Source organism: Mus pahari, chromosome 21 (genome assembly GCF_900095145.1).
Source record: "Mus pahari chromosome 21, PAHARI_EIJ_v1.1, whole genome shotgun sequence".
NCBI classification, from domain to species: Eukaryota; Metazoa; Chordata; class Mammalia; order Rodentia; family Muridae; genus Mus; species Mus pahari.
The window spans coordinates 2996778-3013437 of record NC_034610.1 but is presented as its reverse complement, the minus strand read 5'-3'; the positions used below and the strand labels follow the sequence as shown (position 1 = coordinate 3013437).

Sequence of the window (16660 nt, the reverse complement as noted above, 5' to 3'; positions counted from 1 at the left end):
CACACACACACACACACACACACACACACACACACACACACAGAATAGGGCACTAGTGTGAGGAGCTGAGGTGAGAAATAGGACATAGGATAGACATCCCCAGAGGCAACTGAGGGTGATAATGTGTGTGAGTTTATTAACATACATGTTAACGTATTACATGTTTCTTCTGATACAAAGTATAAATTATTTAAATGTTGCATAACAGTAAGAATGGTAGGGAAAGGTATTAAAGTGTTTTCTTAATTGTGGTCCAATGCACAGAGCAAAAAGCTTCACTCAAAGTTAGAGACAATAAGCAGTCATAGGAGCCAGTATTAGATCCTGAAGTTTTTATCACAGGAGCCACCAAATTTACAGGGTAGAGCTAAGATGGTATTCATAAAGTCCTTTACCCTGTGTGGAGTACATGGTCAGCCTTAGGAAACTCTGCTGGGGAGTTCCAGGAGTGCTCTTGTGTAACAGGCCATGAACTGGCTCACCCACACAATATTTGAAAAAGAAAAAGTCAGGCTGCAGAGATGGCTCAGCAGTTAAGAACAGTCACTGCTCTTCCAGAGGACCTGGGTTTGATTCCCAGTACCTACATGGTGGCTCACAATCATTCTTGTAACTCTATACCAGGGATCTGATGCTCTCTTTTGGGTCTGCAGGTGCTGCATGCATGAGGTGTACAGTCGCAGATTTGGGCAAAGCAGCCATACATATGAAATAGATGAATTACAATATTTTTAAGTAAAAGTTCCTCTGAAGCTTCTGTAGGTATTGTAGTGGCACTGAAGTCATGTCCAGCAGACGGTTAGGGTGGTCTAGCAGACATGTAACACAAGACAGCAGCCTTTCCTTCACTCTACGCCAGTGCATCATACCACCTCTGCACTCCAACACGGCTACATCTAATATGCAAATGTGTGTTACCCTGAGAGCACCCCACTGCTTCTGAGAAGTGTACGGTATACACTGCCACCTCAGGTCAGAGTTAGACTTGTTCTGTGACCTTGGTCTGATGAAATAAGGGCGAGTAAATCTGCATCCTACTTACTCCACAGGGTTTCCACTTGAAGACAAGCTATCTGCATTTCATGGACTGACGTCATTACCATGAGGCTGCAGAAAGATGACCAACACTTTATCACGGCTGTGTTCTTCAAAAGAAGGACACTGAAGGACTTCCTCAATGGATTTGTAGGTGCTGAACACTCTCCTCCTAAGACTCACAGATCCCGACCCCTCCTGGTAACTTACTTTGAACATGGGAAAAATCCTGAGGAATCACCTATGTCTCTGTGACAGGAGGGAGGAGACATGTGCCATCCAGACACTGATGACATTGGTCCAGCCCTTCACAGGACAGCCTGCACCATTGTGACAGGAATGCTGAGAAACCATGAAATGCACGGCTGTGGCCTGGAGCCTGTGGCTGAAGGACCACGCCTTCCTAGCATTTTATAATACATCTTTCTTCTTCAAGGTAAACAAGTGCAGGGATGAGATAGTGGTGACCAGCCAATCCTGATGCTGGCAGAGGCCTGCCGGCCATCAAAGGCTGCCCTTGGTCTCCTTTACATCTGACAAAATACACTGCCACCAAAGGTGGAGGAGGCTCGAGTCTCAAGTACCTAACACCGACTAGCACCAATAGGGCTACAGAGGGGCACTGCCTCTCCGTGACTGAGAGGGGACAGAGCACAAACAGGGACACGGAGCACCAGCTCCAGCTGCTGTTCTCTGCTAAGCCGCTACGTCCCACAAAACCCTAGGGATAGCAGGAGACATATGTCTCATTTTATGTCTAGGAAAACCTTAGTCTTTGGAATGAAATCAACTCAACCAGTGATCTTAAGAAAAGAGGTAATGGGAAGACCAGCTTTCGGGGGTGGGGAAGCAGTTGTGCTGCATTTCAGCATTAAAAGCTCTCTCCAATAAGTCAGAGAGGTGTGTGAAGGTGATGTCACACTCTTTCCCGATGTGCTCTTTGCCAAATGCAATGAAAGTGAGGGCAGCGAGCTGGTTACCTTGGGGAGGGGAATAGTCGTCTGAGTCCGTGTCACTCTCACTGCTATCCTCCACCNGGAAGATGGGGTAATTCCAGGACATGCTGAGGATGCCATCAGATTCATGCAGGAGGACATGGGCTAGCATTCTGCCGTGGCAGTCCATGACAATCACCTGCCCATCTGCTGTGCCAAATAACACCTGCAACCAAAGAGTAGGGCCCTTGAACAAGTGGAGTAAATTTCAATTTCAATTTGTGTTAAGAGGACAAAATATATGCACAACTAAAAAGAAAAACCGATGAAAACTAGGGGCAACGGGACGACTGGCTCAGTTTCTTTTCTATTGTTATGATAAATACCCCACAAAAGCAACTTCACAAGGTCTATGTTAGCTTAGTTCCAGGTGACAGTCCCCATAATGGGGAAGTCACAATGGCAGGAGCCTAAGGAGCTGGCCACATCACCTCCATAATTAAATACACATGTGCGTGGTCAGTTCATTTCCCACAGTACAGGCCAAGGTCACGATCATGAGTGGTTCGATTCACAGTGAATGGATCTTCCTACCTCAATGAATGTAACCAAAATAATCCCACACATACTGAAACGTGACCAGCAGCAGTATGAATACACTATGATGTTCATAAGTTTTCAAAAGCAGAAAAACACTGTTGTACTGCCTTTGTTTCTCTTGTCTTCTAGCTAAGAGGGGCTATGAAAACATTCATTTTTCTGGAAAGTAAAGATTCACCAGAAATTCATTATAATTATTTCTAATTTACAGAAAATGTTTATGTCTGACCAAAGAGAAAATACATTTGGTTATGTAAGCATATTACCTTATCATATTTGGAAAAAGATGAGCACCCTTCGAGGAGGAAAAGATGTACAAGTTGTATTTTTCCCTCTCTACCTGCAAGCACCGAGGAAAGGCAATGGGAGTACCTGGGGCCAGCCTGCTGCACACCCAAAGGAGACCTAGCCGTAATCAAACTGTTACCTTGACCTTCTCGGCCTCCAGAAATCTGAGAAACTACTGTGTGTTCCAGTCAGTTCATTTACCATACTTTGTTCTGGCATCCTGAACTGCAACCTGCAGGATGGGAGCTTTGTGTGAGAGCATGTGTCTCCCTAGACCTGTCACTGTGCATGACGCTCAGAAAAGTACGGGCAAAGGGCAGGACATACCTCTGCACTTAGTGACAGTCACAGAGGGCAGCCAGGAGGACAGACATGTAAGTCTCTACAAATAAAAGGGGAAAAGGAAAAAAAAGGACTGACAATTTAATGAGTGACTGCTATTCAAGATCCACACCAAAGCCAAAGAGAACAAAACACCAGGTCCAAGAGTCTACTATGAATTCATTCCAACTACAGGTCCCACAGAAGACAATCCACTACTGAGATGAACTGAAAGGAAGAAGCAGCTCGCAGTCTAGCTAACAGCAATGACTGAGAAAGCAACTGTTCTAGAACAAGTATATCACAGATAACTGAAGAACAGTAATACAACATGAAATCAGATTTGAAAAAAAAAATCTCCATTACAAGTTCTTTCATGACTAATCGCTTCAAATGAGATAAAGCTTCTGTGAGCAAAGGGCTTTAGGAGAAGGAGACAGGGGGAGAATAATGAAACCACCTACAGGAAGACATCAATCTCTGCCCACAGCCATAGCCAAGGAAGCCGCACAGCTGAGCCTCACTGGTGCTGGGGCACCACAGCCCCTTCCAAGCTCCTGGCTTGTCTTGCTGTTCAAGGGTAGGCCCAACTCTCTTCTCTCAGCAACTATAAGCATACCAACAGCCTCATAGACCTCAGATAGTCAACCCCCTGCCAGTAAAGAATGGTTTGGCTGAGGCTCCAATGCCCAGCATCTGTGTGGCCCACAACAGGAACTCAGAGGGCTCACGTACAGGATTCAAGGGTCCTGCACACAGAACTGGCCTTATGCTAACCACACCCTTCAGTCACAGTGCTCGGAACTCCACTCTGGTTTTGGGTCAGTCTCCATCATACCACTTGAGGACAGGTCTGCACCCAAGATGTCACAAGGTTCTACGAAGAATGACTAGTGACTATTAGAAATTAATTTCTGCAAAAAAATCATTGGCTTTTGGCCTAGTTTTCCAACCACTCAAACTTTGACTTTTTCCTTTTCTTCTTTAAATTAAAATCTAGCATTTACTTCTTCCCCTAAGAATGCCCTCCCTCAAATTTTCTCCCCACTATTTCTTCTGGTGGCTCCCATGCTTCTGGAGAAGCATTTCAATGACCTGTTAGTTGGAAATATAACGACAAGGCAGTTTTCTCTTGAGACTTACTTTATTGTATTTTAAAGTTATATATATTGTGTGTATGTCTGTGCTCGTGAGTGTTGACGCCCATAGAGACCAGGAGTCAGATCCCTTAGAGCTGGCCCCAGGTTTTGTTGTTGTTTTTAGGTTTTGGGGGGGGGGGNGTTGTTGTTCCTTTAACAATAATGTGATTTTAATAATCCACGTGTGTGCTAGATAGTTTTATATCAGCAAGACACGAGTTAAAGTCATCTGAGAGGAGGGAAACCCAATTAAGAAAATGTCCCCATAAGATCTGGCTACAGGCAATCTTCTAGGGCATTTTCTTAACTAGCAATTGATGGGGGAGAGCCCAGGCCATTATGGGTGGTGTCATCCCTGGGCTGATGGTCCTGGGTTCTATAAGAAAGCAGGCTGAGCAAGCCAGTACACTGTACCCCTTCACAGCATCTGCATCAGCTCCTGCCTCCAGGTTCCTGCCCTGTTTGGGCTCCTGTCCTGACATACTTTAGTGATAGAGTATATGGTGTGAAAGTGTAAGCTGAATATATTCTTTTCTCTCCAACCTGTTTTTTGTTCATGGTGCTTTATCGCAGCAATGGACACTCTCACCTAGAAAATATGTCATCTTTTCATTTCCATACAGAACTGGTTTTACATACACACTACTGTTACCAGAGGTTTACAGTGAACTGTGAACCAAGCTCCAACCCCAAGTGGAAGAGGGTGGGTGAAGACACAGCACCATGCGTGGGCTCTTATTTTGGAAGCAGCAGCACCTCACCAGTACAGTTACCTCTAGACACAATGTTCATCTACATGCTTTAGTAAGGCTGGACCGAGGAACTGCATATCTACAAGCATGCTTCCACAAACAGCTTCTGTAATGCAGTATCATTATTAGCACTAGAGTTAGTTCCTGAGGGAAGTGATGCCTTTTTCTATAAGCTTTACGGCTCAGAGCCAGGGGAAGCATACACACTGGCAACATGCTCCCGAAACTTGAGCACGGGTAGTGGCAGAACTGAACGGCCTGCTGAGGACCAGAATGAAAAGACACCCCTCTCTTTCTTCAGAGGGAGCCTCTGTTCTGATGTGCAATTCACACCAAAGTTCCCTCTCTCATTTTACAGCAGTGGCCTTCAAAAGAGCTTCAAGACTAGGCCTGGATATTTTGTAACTAAAGTAAGTTTCTAAAATAAGACAGCTGTAAAAGAAACCCCTGCACCTGATAGAAGATTCCTGTTTTATTCTGAAAAGATAAAAGGTAGTTTCACAACTGGCTGTAACCATCACTTCTAATTCGGAAGACTCCCCATGTCTTTGCTACTGAAGACTACGTACTTCCCAGGTAACCTAAAGACAAGATAAGATAGCCTCTCCTGCCCAGAAACGAGCTTTCTCTTCCCTCCTCCCCAGACCCAGAAATGACTTTGTAGTAGTGCTGCACCACAAAAGGGAATCCCATTTTATTTTAAGCCCTTCCTTAACTCATCATATATGGGAAGACTCTTTTCCCAAACAGGCAAGGAGACCCTGAACCCTCCCAGCTGAGAAGAGGCCAGAGTGAGGGCTGACCCTCCTTTCCTGCCTCGTCCAACCAAGCTGCTCTGTCTCTCCTTTGGAGCATTTTGTTTTGTTTTCCCTGTGTTCTGACATTTTTGAGGCTTTGGGGAAGAAAATCCATTTCTTTAACTCAAACAGGCACAGCTACTGTATTTGTACACTGTACATTGTACACTGCATTTCATTTGTGGTTGCTTTGGTTAGTGGGGTAGCAACTAAGACCCCAAGCTTGGCTCAGTGGTACCCATCTATAATCTCTGTTCCCAGTAGACTGAGGGAGGAGAACCACCAATTTGAGACCAACTTGGGTTGCTGTGCTCCAACACAAATTAGAATTCTGGTTGGTTGTGGCTCTCTCTGGGTTCAGCTAATCACAGACTCATGAGATAAATTACAAGATACATGAAACAGAAATCGTTCATGAGATTTACATTGAACAAACTAAGAATGGAAGATGGGAGGAACTGTTGTATATATATGTTAAAGTCAACATTTTGTTAGATTTTCTTCATTCGGATTATTTTTAATACCACATCCTGATGATGATCCTTTCCTGAATGCCAGTGGCTGGACAGCTGGATGGCTGACCTCCAGAATCAATTGTGCATGTTCCACAGGTATTCCTATGGAATTCTTATGGCTGTCTTTTCATGCCTACCCACAGCGGTCCTTTGGCATTAAGAGTATGTGTGCAGGGCTGGTGAGATGGCTCAGTGGGTAAGAGTACCCGACTGCTCTTCCAAAGGTCTGGAGTTCAAATCCCAGCAACCACATGGTGGCTCACAACCATCCATAACAAGATCTGATGCCCTCTTCTGGAGCGTCTGAGGACAGCTACAGTGTACTTACATATAATAAATTTAAAAAAAAAAAAAAAGAGTATGCGTGCCTTATCAGAAATGAGATATGTGCTGTTCCAGTACAGAAACTAGCCCAATCACAGTCCAGTCAAACCCTTTGAGCCCTTTGAGTCATCTAAGAATGCAGAATTTCAGCCCAGTTTCATCCACTCTCCTTCTGCCTCTGCGGGCCTTGAGTGAACACTGGTATTGTTTCTATAAACTCAAGGTCATGTCCCTAGAATGACACCAGCCTCCCTAAAGTTCCTGTCTGTGAAATCTCAATGTCTCTAAGAGAACTGGTTGTTCTAGCCCCCCACCCAGGACAGAGCCCTATCTCCCACTTTTGGTGGTGGCCAGTTAAGTCGGTCCAGAATCCTAATTCCCTTGACAGGCACCCGCCAGCTTTGTTCCTCCTATTCAGTACTGTGTCCATGTTCCTTTCCCCTTCTCAGGCTTCCTTTAAAACACCCAGTCATTCTGCACAGATGGCAGGGCAGCTCCACTCACTCTGCCTCAGTAGTCGCTGACAGCTCATGTTTGTCCTTCCTGAGCTAGCTTGTGTTGGGATTGGTTTGTCTTGGTACCAGCGACAGTCCTGTAGTCCAGACCTGACCTTAATACTTCCCAAACTCGAAGGCTGGCCTCAAAACGTGCAGAGCAGCCTGCCTCCCCTATGCCCAGCCCTTCTCTCGGCCCTTTCACGAAGAAGCTTACTAGTAGGTGCAAGAGAAAAATGTTTTTACCATATCTAGGAACATACTTGGATATTTCTGTAGCATTTAAATAGGACTCAAAAGCATTTATGGCTAACAGAGGGAGGTAGAAGGAGGATCTGAAAGTGGCAGTTACAATAGGACAAGTTGGCCACAAACTGGTCCTGGTCCTGGGTCCTTCACACAGAAAAGGATGCCTCCCGACAGGTCGACACAGTCTTCACAAGCCCAACAATCTAGGAAGGTCCCAGCATCATGTGAACTTACTGATAAAAATGCACAATGGATGTAGACAGCCACCCTCAGCCTCCTTTTTGGAGAGTGGCAAACTCGGCACTTAGGTGACTTCCAAGGTCTCACCCCTGGGGCCGTGTTTTAGAAGCATGCCTTTCTTCCTCTTTCATCCAAAATGGACTGAAGTATATCTTAACAGGCAGTACACCTGAGTTTGAACCAGGTAGGAGAGAGCAATTCTTAGTGATTTACACTGCTTGCACTGCTCATCTCTGAGCATGACTTCACTTGTTCCCTGGGACAGAACAGGACCCGGAGAAATGGCTTCAACAGTGGGTGCTCTTAACAACTCGCCGACTGCCATGCCACATGTGCTTCTGCTCACTGGCTTGCCTGTCCCACCTATGGCTTTAGAGGAACTGAGAATGCAAACTAGACCGGAGCCAGGCCTCTCAGGAGCTACGCTGGCTTCAGTTCGTGCCTTCCTTCTCTCTTCCATGCTCACTGGTGCTGCAGTGTTTATTCCAGAACGGTCCCCACAACACATTCACCTAGTGTAAATCAAGTTCCTCTATCCTGAAGTCAAGTCAGAGGCACATGTCTCCAGTAGCCTGGGTGCCTTCTGGCGATGTTCTCGTCAGGAGCCAACAGCTACCAAACAGGCTCTTCACCACGCTCACTCTAGTCACCAGCAAAGGTCTTCACCAAGGGCGTGGATCACCAACATTTTAATCTACCAAGCTTCAGAGTTCTTGGCTTCCAAAAGTCTGTGAAAGGGGTGGGAGAGACTACCACTTCCATTTCTGTTGGTCAGAGCATGGTGGCTTCTGAGTCTTTTCCAGGACACCGAAGCCTTTGCCATAGGACTCACAGCCTACAGGCTCCCGGGGAGGTGAGAATGAAGCTGTGGCGACAGTCAGCCCTTACAGAGCAGCCAGGGAAATATAACCTGCAGTGAATGCAAGTCTGCTGCAAAGAGTAAGCAGTCATTAATACTTGAATTTTTCAAGTTGGATATTTTTCTATCTCTCTCCCAGGTGTTAGAACACCTGTGTGTCAAATCTTAGAAAAGTATTTTGATTACAAAGCTGTTGTTAGTTGAGAAAGCAGAGGCTATGTAACTGTATGTCTGGGACTGTGTGTCCCAGAGAGTCTTTACCTAACTGACAGCTGTAGCCATTCCAGTGGGCAATGGTTAGGAGGGCAACACACATTCTGAAGAGACCTGCACAGATGCACTGAGAGTGAGTGACCTCAAACTCACTCTGAGAGTTACTTTAAAACTACAGCAGAGCTGCACATGGTGGTGCAAAGCTGTAACTCAATGGTGGCTCAGGAGGTGGAGCAAAGTGAATCATCTCTGTTGTGTTCTACTCCAGTGTGGCTGCAGGACAGTCAGGGCTACACAGAGACACTGGTCACAAGCGAAATAATCACAGTCATGACAGAGTACTTGTTTAGCATACCTATGGGCCTGGGTTCAATACCCATCAACACACACACACACACACACACACACACACACATACACACAGGGAAGGGAGAGGAAATGATAAAAAGTGAAAAAAAAAAAAAGAGACAAAATTTGTCTCTACTCATTTTGACATGAAACTGAGATTGCCCTTAAATGTTTAATTATGCACCAACTGCAATATCTTTAGATTTAATAAAATAAAAATATATAAAAGGCAAAAATCCCAGGAAGATAGCTGGGTAAAAAAGGTGCTTGCCACACAAAGATGAGGACCTGATTTTGATATCTGGTCAGTGGCAGGTCCTAGGGAGAACCCCATTTAAGTCTCCGCTTGGCTCCACTTCACCTACAAGTGCTGTTTCCAGCAAAGCATTTGCATATAGATGTGACTTTTACTTCACATGGAACCTTTCCTGGCGTTCCCTCAATGTCACCTGAAGATGACTGTATAAACTCAGTGTACGTGGAATAACATCAGGACACATGAGATGATGTTTCGGACTAACCCTCCTTTTAGCAAGTGAGACAAAGTATCCCTTAGAGGGTGGAGGAAAATATGTGGCCTGATCATGCCTGCACATCTTAAAATCTGGAAAATAAAAAAATGGAATCTTATTAATTGTCAAATATTTATTAACCTAGACCCTTCCCATTTTATTTAAAATCATTTTAAGAGTGTATAAGAAAATATGAGATTTGAGCATCTCTGCCTTTAAAGGTTTTAGGATTTACAAAGTAAGCATGAACTGTGCTCAGGGAGATGGAAATCTGGAGCAGCTAGCAGCAGGTGTATTAGGTAAACTCTGCTTCTACAGCACAGACCTTGTGGAACCCCATCCCTCCCAGTGGCAGAAGCAAGCCCCAAAGGACTGTTCCTTGGGATTCTTCCAGGAAAATCAAGAGCCACAGAGTCCCTTCCCATGTTAGTAAATGTGCATTCACAAGCAGTTACCACAGAATTCTTCATCTTTTAGACTCAATTCCCAAAACCTGGTTTGGAGGCTTTTGTCGTGGAAACAAACAAAGCATGCCTGGTTGGCTGCTGGAGGGCTGTCCCAGCTTCTGCCTCTCTGAAGGAGGAGGTGAATCTCAGGTGTAAGGACAGCTGGTCTTGACGTCAAACCTGCTGGAGGCACAGCTTCCAATGTCTGTGTGACAAAGCACTTTCAAGTGCTCTGTCCTTCTCCCAAACCCCAGAAAGCATAGAAGAAACACACCAGGGCTCCACAGAAACCTCACTGCTTCAGTGCCTCGGAACCATGGAGGACTTCTCTATCAATCATTCTGTTACTCTCTATGTGCCATCTTCTCCCTCAGGCCCTGCAATGCTCTAACATGAACACATCCCAACTCTATCAAGCCTTTACACCACGGCTCTGTCTGTCATCTTCTCTTTTTCAATAATTTATTAGTCTGTTATCAACTGAATTAGATGTCCCCAATATTTATTTTCCAGCAAATTTATTAAATGGGACTCTATTTTGAGATGAGGACTGACATAAGTGATGGTCTAATCCAGCAGATGTGGGTCTCCTAAGAGACAGACTCTGGGATGCAAGGAAGCCACATGAGGACACTGCTAGCAATGGCCACCTGTAAGCCCCAGACACACTGCTAATGTCTCAGTGTTGGCCTTCAGCCTCTGTCTGCAGTGTGAGGAAGGAGCCAGCTCGGGCCCACTGTCTGCAGTGCTCTGCTAGGGCAGTCCTAGGAGGGTACACACTGTCTTTGTCTGCTATCCACTATCCACACAGGATTACCTTTCCTTATCACAACACAAACTTCTTGCATGAAATAAATGCAACAATTGAAAAAAATGAGCTGTAAGAACTGAGAACAAGTTATAAACCTAACTTGATTTTCTGCAAAGGTTCTCTGTATGTAGCCACACCAAATTGATAAACAACATTTTGAATTCAAGTTCTCAGAAGAACAAAAACAAAGAAACCAAAAAAACCCCTCAAAACAACCAAAGCAAAAAACATACACAAAAAAACCAAAAGCCTACTTCTTAGCTAGGCTCACTGATGGGTTAGGACCTCCGTGAATGTGCAATGCTACTGCAGAATATCGCAGGTCCAGAACCAAATTCTCCTGGGCTATCTTTAGCCCCTTAATAGCCATTCACTGCCCGCCACTGTGTTTGACCTAACCTTCTCAGAACAGACAGACAAGCTCCTATTTAGAAAGTGGGAAGAGAGCTCTAGCTTCCACCAACCCAGGGGTGAAAAATGTTGTCAGGCACTGTCTAATTTCTACAATGGAGACTTCCTACTTCACTATAACCTGGTATTTTAATCCGTTTGAAACACGTCTTAATTTATGACTTCCTCTGTACTATGGAAATGACAGAGAGGCATCACCATGAAAGAAGACAGCATTTACGCAATCCAAGCAATCTGAGTCTGAGTTCCTGGGCCACAGTCACTCACACAGAGCACTAGATTCTAACATTCAACAGTGAAAAGTTGGAACAGACCATCAATTGGCATACACAAATTAAACTGACCGTGGTTGCAAAAACAAAGCAAAGGTATACAAAGTTAACACATTGTTGTAGGGCCAGAGAGATGGCTTAGCAGTGAGAGCACTGCCTGCTCTTTCAGAGGACCTGGGTGCAATTCCCAGCACCCATGTTGGCTCAGACCTGTCTGTAACTCCACTGCTAGAGGATCTGATGCCCTCTCCGGGTCTCCAAAGAAACGATACACACATGGTGTACAGATATACAGGCAGGCAAAACATCCATTTAAAAACAAAAACAAAAACCCAGCAATACCCCATGTTTCTCTAACAGTCAGGGAAATGAACCTAGACAATGGATGCCATCACTACTCATTTCTGGGTGTGGGAATGTAAGTGAATGATATATGTAAGTTGTATAAGGCAGATATATCAGCATTCACAAGTACACAAAAATGTACTACAAAAATATGTGCATGAAAGGTAAGAGGGAGAAACAGACAACTGAAAGCAAGAATATCAGAATATTATTGGTCGAATTTAACAAATTTTCTTTATACTGAACACATTAATAACCACAAACTGGGGCAAATATTCTGGATCCCACCAACACTACTATCTGGACATGATGTGGAGCCGAAGATTTACAGGTGGAAATGCACTCTGCAAACTGAGAAACAGTGGTATCTGTGCATACAGTTAACAACTGATACTCAGTCATTACATACTCACCCTACTCAAAACAGCACATAAGCCCCCAATCTAGAATGAAGAAAGTAAGTGACAAATAGGAGGGAAAAAACTCTGGACTTCTTAAAGTGGAACCAATCCTCATATACTTGGAGATTTGTACTCAGACCACCACAGGCCATAGGAGTCATGGAATCCTGCTCTCCAAGTCACACGGAGGCCAGAACCAGTTATGTCACTAACTGCAAACATAAGGCAAACTTCAAGACAAAATCATGTCAGAGATATCAGAGAATGGCAAGGCAGACGGGATGTGAGAGTTCCTTCTGCTTGCCACCTGACTGGATACGACACACCTCGGATATTAATACAGCACATCTGTGACAGTCACATCTGTGACAGGGTTTCAGTGAGGTAACATGAGATCTGACTTAATGGTTTCATCCAGTAATTATTTCAAAGAGAACAGACTAAAGGAAGGCCAGTTGGTCGGAAGCAGTGTTGTCTCCTGGAATATGGTTTTTTTTTTTTTTTTTTTTTTTTTGAGACAGGATTTCTCTGTGTAGCCCTGGCTGTCCTAGAACTCACTCTGTAGACCAGGCTGGCCTCGAACTCAGAAATCCGCCTGCCTCTGTCTCCCAAGTGCTGGGATTAAAGGTGTGTGCCATCACGCCCAGCCAGTCTCCCACTTTTATTTATTTATTTATTTTAAAGATTTATTTATTTATTATATGTAAGTACACTGTAGCTGTCTTCAGACACTCCAGAAGAGGGTGTCAAATCTTGTTACAGATGGTTATGAGCCACCATGTGGTTGACTGGGATTTGAACTCCGGACCTTTGGAAGAGCAGTCGGGTGCTCTTACCCACTGAGCCATCTCACCAGCCCCCCAGTCTCCCACTTTTAAAAGTGCCCTGTTATCTACTTAGCTCCCTACAGTGACTGAGCCATGCCTTAGGCACCTACTCTAGAGGGGAGGCCCGCTTTCACCATCACGTACAAAGCCTGTGAGTGCAGCCCACCTTCCTGCCCTCATTCTTCTCAGGAGTGCGTTCCCTGATGCAAGGCTCTGATAGAGTCCCGAAAACTGCTTCCCTGAGCAGAAGTGAGGGGAGCGCTGTTCACCCTGCTGCTTATAACTGCAGCAGCATCTGGACTACTTCACTACTGCTGCTCATAAGTGAACCATGGAAATTTAACTTGCCTGAAGAGGAAACTTTCTCACAATATGATTATTAGTTGATCTTCCTTTTCTACTTATTACCTATTGATAAACTGGCAGTTTATTTGGATTTCTAAAATTGATTTATATGAACATTTCATATAATTAAAACATTAACTGAATGCTTACCACATTAGAATTTCATCTACATGTTTGTTTTAATTTTCACCTTGACAGTTTTCTCATTTTACTTTTTTACTTCAATGTTGGAACTGGAACTCAGGGCTTTGTGCATAGTCAACAAGCTTTTCTACCAGGGAACCGTGTCCACAGTGCTGAGTGATTCTTTAAGGGACTTTTGCATTTGTCCCCTCCTGCCTCCTCCTCAACCTGCGATGGTAACAGTGCAGTGACATTTCAGAAGCATTACCTGCTGGTCATCGGGAGTCCATATACCACACGTGATTTGGCTCTCCAAGTTGATTTCAGATGACCAGTGTCTTTGTCCACTGACAGAACCAACCAGGACAAACCCATCTCGATATGAAATGAGAGCTTGAGTCCCATCATGGCTCCACGTGAAATCGCTCACCTTAAAGACATAGAAAGAAGGGTGAGGTAACAGCATGGAAGGGAAGCCATTGTTACCAAAGCCGAGGGATAGTCCTTAACTCAAATTTCTGTTTAAGATCAAGATGGGCCAAAGTCAACAAGATAAAAGGGAAAGCCACAGCAGTCAGAGATGGTGGTGCTTTCCTGAACCTGTGGCAAGCTGCAGGCTCCCACAGTAACGTCCAGATCAACATTAGCTCCAAAATAAGACTTTATCTTAAAATCCAAACAAACCAAACCAACCAAGCAATCCCCATCAAATCAAAACCAAATACCAAAACCCCCAAACAGCACTGTCACAGCATGGACTGTGTGCCAGCACTGTCACAGCATGGACTGTGTGTCAGCACTGTCACAGCATGGACTGTGTGTCAGCACTGTCACAGCATGGACTGTGTGTCAGGGCTATTACAGATCTCCTGAGTACTTTAATGCACTAGGCCCCAGGACAGCAATTCAAGGGGATATCATCATTCCATCTACACAGAATCTAAGGCACAGAGGACCTAAATAACTTAGCCTTAGCCACAGTCAGTGAGTACAGAGCTGAGAATCATAGCTCTGCCTTTCCAAGACTCCTACTTCCAGTGAGTAACAGGTTCTCTCTCCATCACCATATGCTGCTCATTTACAGAAGAGTAAAGCTTTATTCTTCTGTTCCCTTGCCATTCTAGAGCATGACCCTCTGATCAGAGTGAAGGGACAGAAATCTAGTGGAAAGCTTACACTCTACAATTGGCAACTCAGGAGTATTTAAGACGGTGTATTCAAATGTTATTTTTCGCCTTTTATTTTCTGTGCTGGATTACATCTATGGGTTTTTCAATATTGCGCTTTTCTCAATATGAGAAGTAATGGGGAACTAGTATGTAAGTAAGGCTGGGCCACAGTGTACTGTAGTAGTAGAGCACTAAACAGCAACCCTGATTCCTACTATGGCAGGGAAAGGTATTATGTTCCTTTCATCTTATGTCTTTAATCATTTACCCATGTCTAAATAATCTGCAGATAGAGGATTTTAAAAATATATTCTATTTTTTATTTCTATTAGTTATGTGTACATGTGTGTCTGCCTGAGGGTGTGTATATAAAAGTCAAAAGAAAGCACCTGCCCCTGGGTCTGGCGTCACAGGCAGTTGTGAGCTGCCTGTTATGGATGCACACTGTGGGGCAAACAAAGGTCCTCTGAATTTGGTGACCACAGAGCCATCACTCTAGCCCCCAGGATTTGATTTTCTTCCCACATCTCTGTTGCCCACCTGCCCGCCTGCCTGCCTTCCTTCCTTCCTTCCTTCCTCTCTCATCCTTCCTTCCTTTTTTCTAAAACAGGGTTTCTCTGTTGAGTCTTGGCTATGTTAGAACTCACTCTGCAGACAGAGCTCTGCCTGTCTCTGCCTCTAGCATGCTGAGATTAAATGTGTGCCTGTGTGCCACCACTATCTGCACATATAGGAATTGACAGATATTCAATAATTTATTCATAGCCTAGAAGCTATTTAGCACAGACTTAATGTTTTTCAAATATGCAGGGGTTTGGGGGAGTTTGTGAGACAGAGCTTACAGAGTAAGCTATGCTGGCATTTGTAGACCAGCCTGTTGCCTTAAGTGCTGACATTGTAAGGGTGGACCACCATGCCCCGATCAACGGGATTTAGTAAAACTGGTGCCAAAGATAAAACCCAGGTCCTTGTCTTTCATGTGAAGCACTTTACCACCTATATCATCTCTGCACCCCACTCAGAATTTTAAATCGCAATCCGCCCAATCCCCTTTAATTGGATCTGGTCCGTAATAGCGAATCCGTCCAATCCCCTTTCATTGAACCTGGTCCGTAATAGAGAACCTGTCCAATCCCCTTTAATTGGATCTGGTCCATTATACTTGCTCTGTTCTCTGCTATATTTGGTTCTGTCTTACCACCTTAATTTACATTTTAGTGTGTACGACTGTGTTTCTCTTTAACCTTACTCTCTCACACATAAAACACTAATCATAATCTTTACTGTTTCATATACTTGGAAACACTCTTAAAATTTTGTGACACTGTTAAATACATATCACATTTCAAGAAACAAGAAAACAAACAGAACAGCGAAGAAAAAGCACTTTCCACTGTTTTCAGCATGGCTGAGACAGACACCAGCCAGGAAGTGTCTATAGTACATGGCACTGACTGGTGGGACAGGCCCTCAGCAGCTGTTACCAGTCACCAGTGAATGATGTTTCTGTAGAAAACTCAGAATTTTGGCTTCACATCATGTCCATCCAATTCCATGATCCAGTTTCTCTTAAGAACTTGAAGTTTCCATAGACAGCATGTTACTGGGTGATAAAGGTAATATTTTTCCCAAAGATCATGATATTATTTATATGTACTTTTGACTATGTATCATGAAACGATTATTAAATGAGGGGGGAGGAAAAGAAAGAGGAGGAGGAGGAAGAAGAGGAGGAGGAAGATGAGCAATAGTAGCATCTCAGAAAGCTAAAGCACACAGCCAATGAAAAGAAACTTCTCACAGATAGCAGCAGCCCTTCCTCCACGTCTGTCTCTAACCCTCCTTCCACGTCTGTCTCTAACCCTCCTTCCACGTCTGTCTCTAACCCT

The 16660-nt window shown here is 44.3% G+C and overlaps 1 protein-coding gene across 1 annotated transcript in view; it reads right to left on the bottom strand.

The window, feature by feature from the left end:
- Window positions 1-16660, bottom strand: part of Tulp4 (TUB like protein 4) — a 116582-nt gene that overhangs the window by 34324 nt on the left and 65598 nt on the right. Inside the window, 2 exon segments of the mRNA XM_021221738.2 lie at window positions 2016-2196; window positions 13871-14032. Of these exon segments, the coding sequence (XP_021077397.1) occupies window positions 2016-2196; window positions 13871-14032 (343 nt within the window).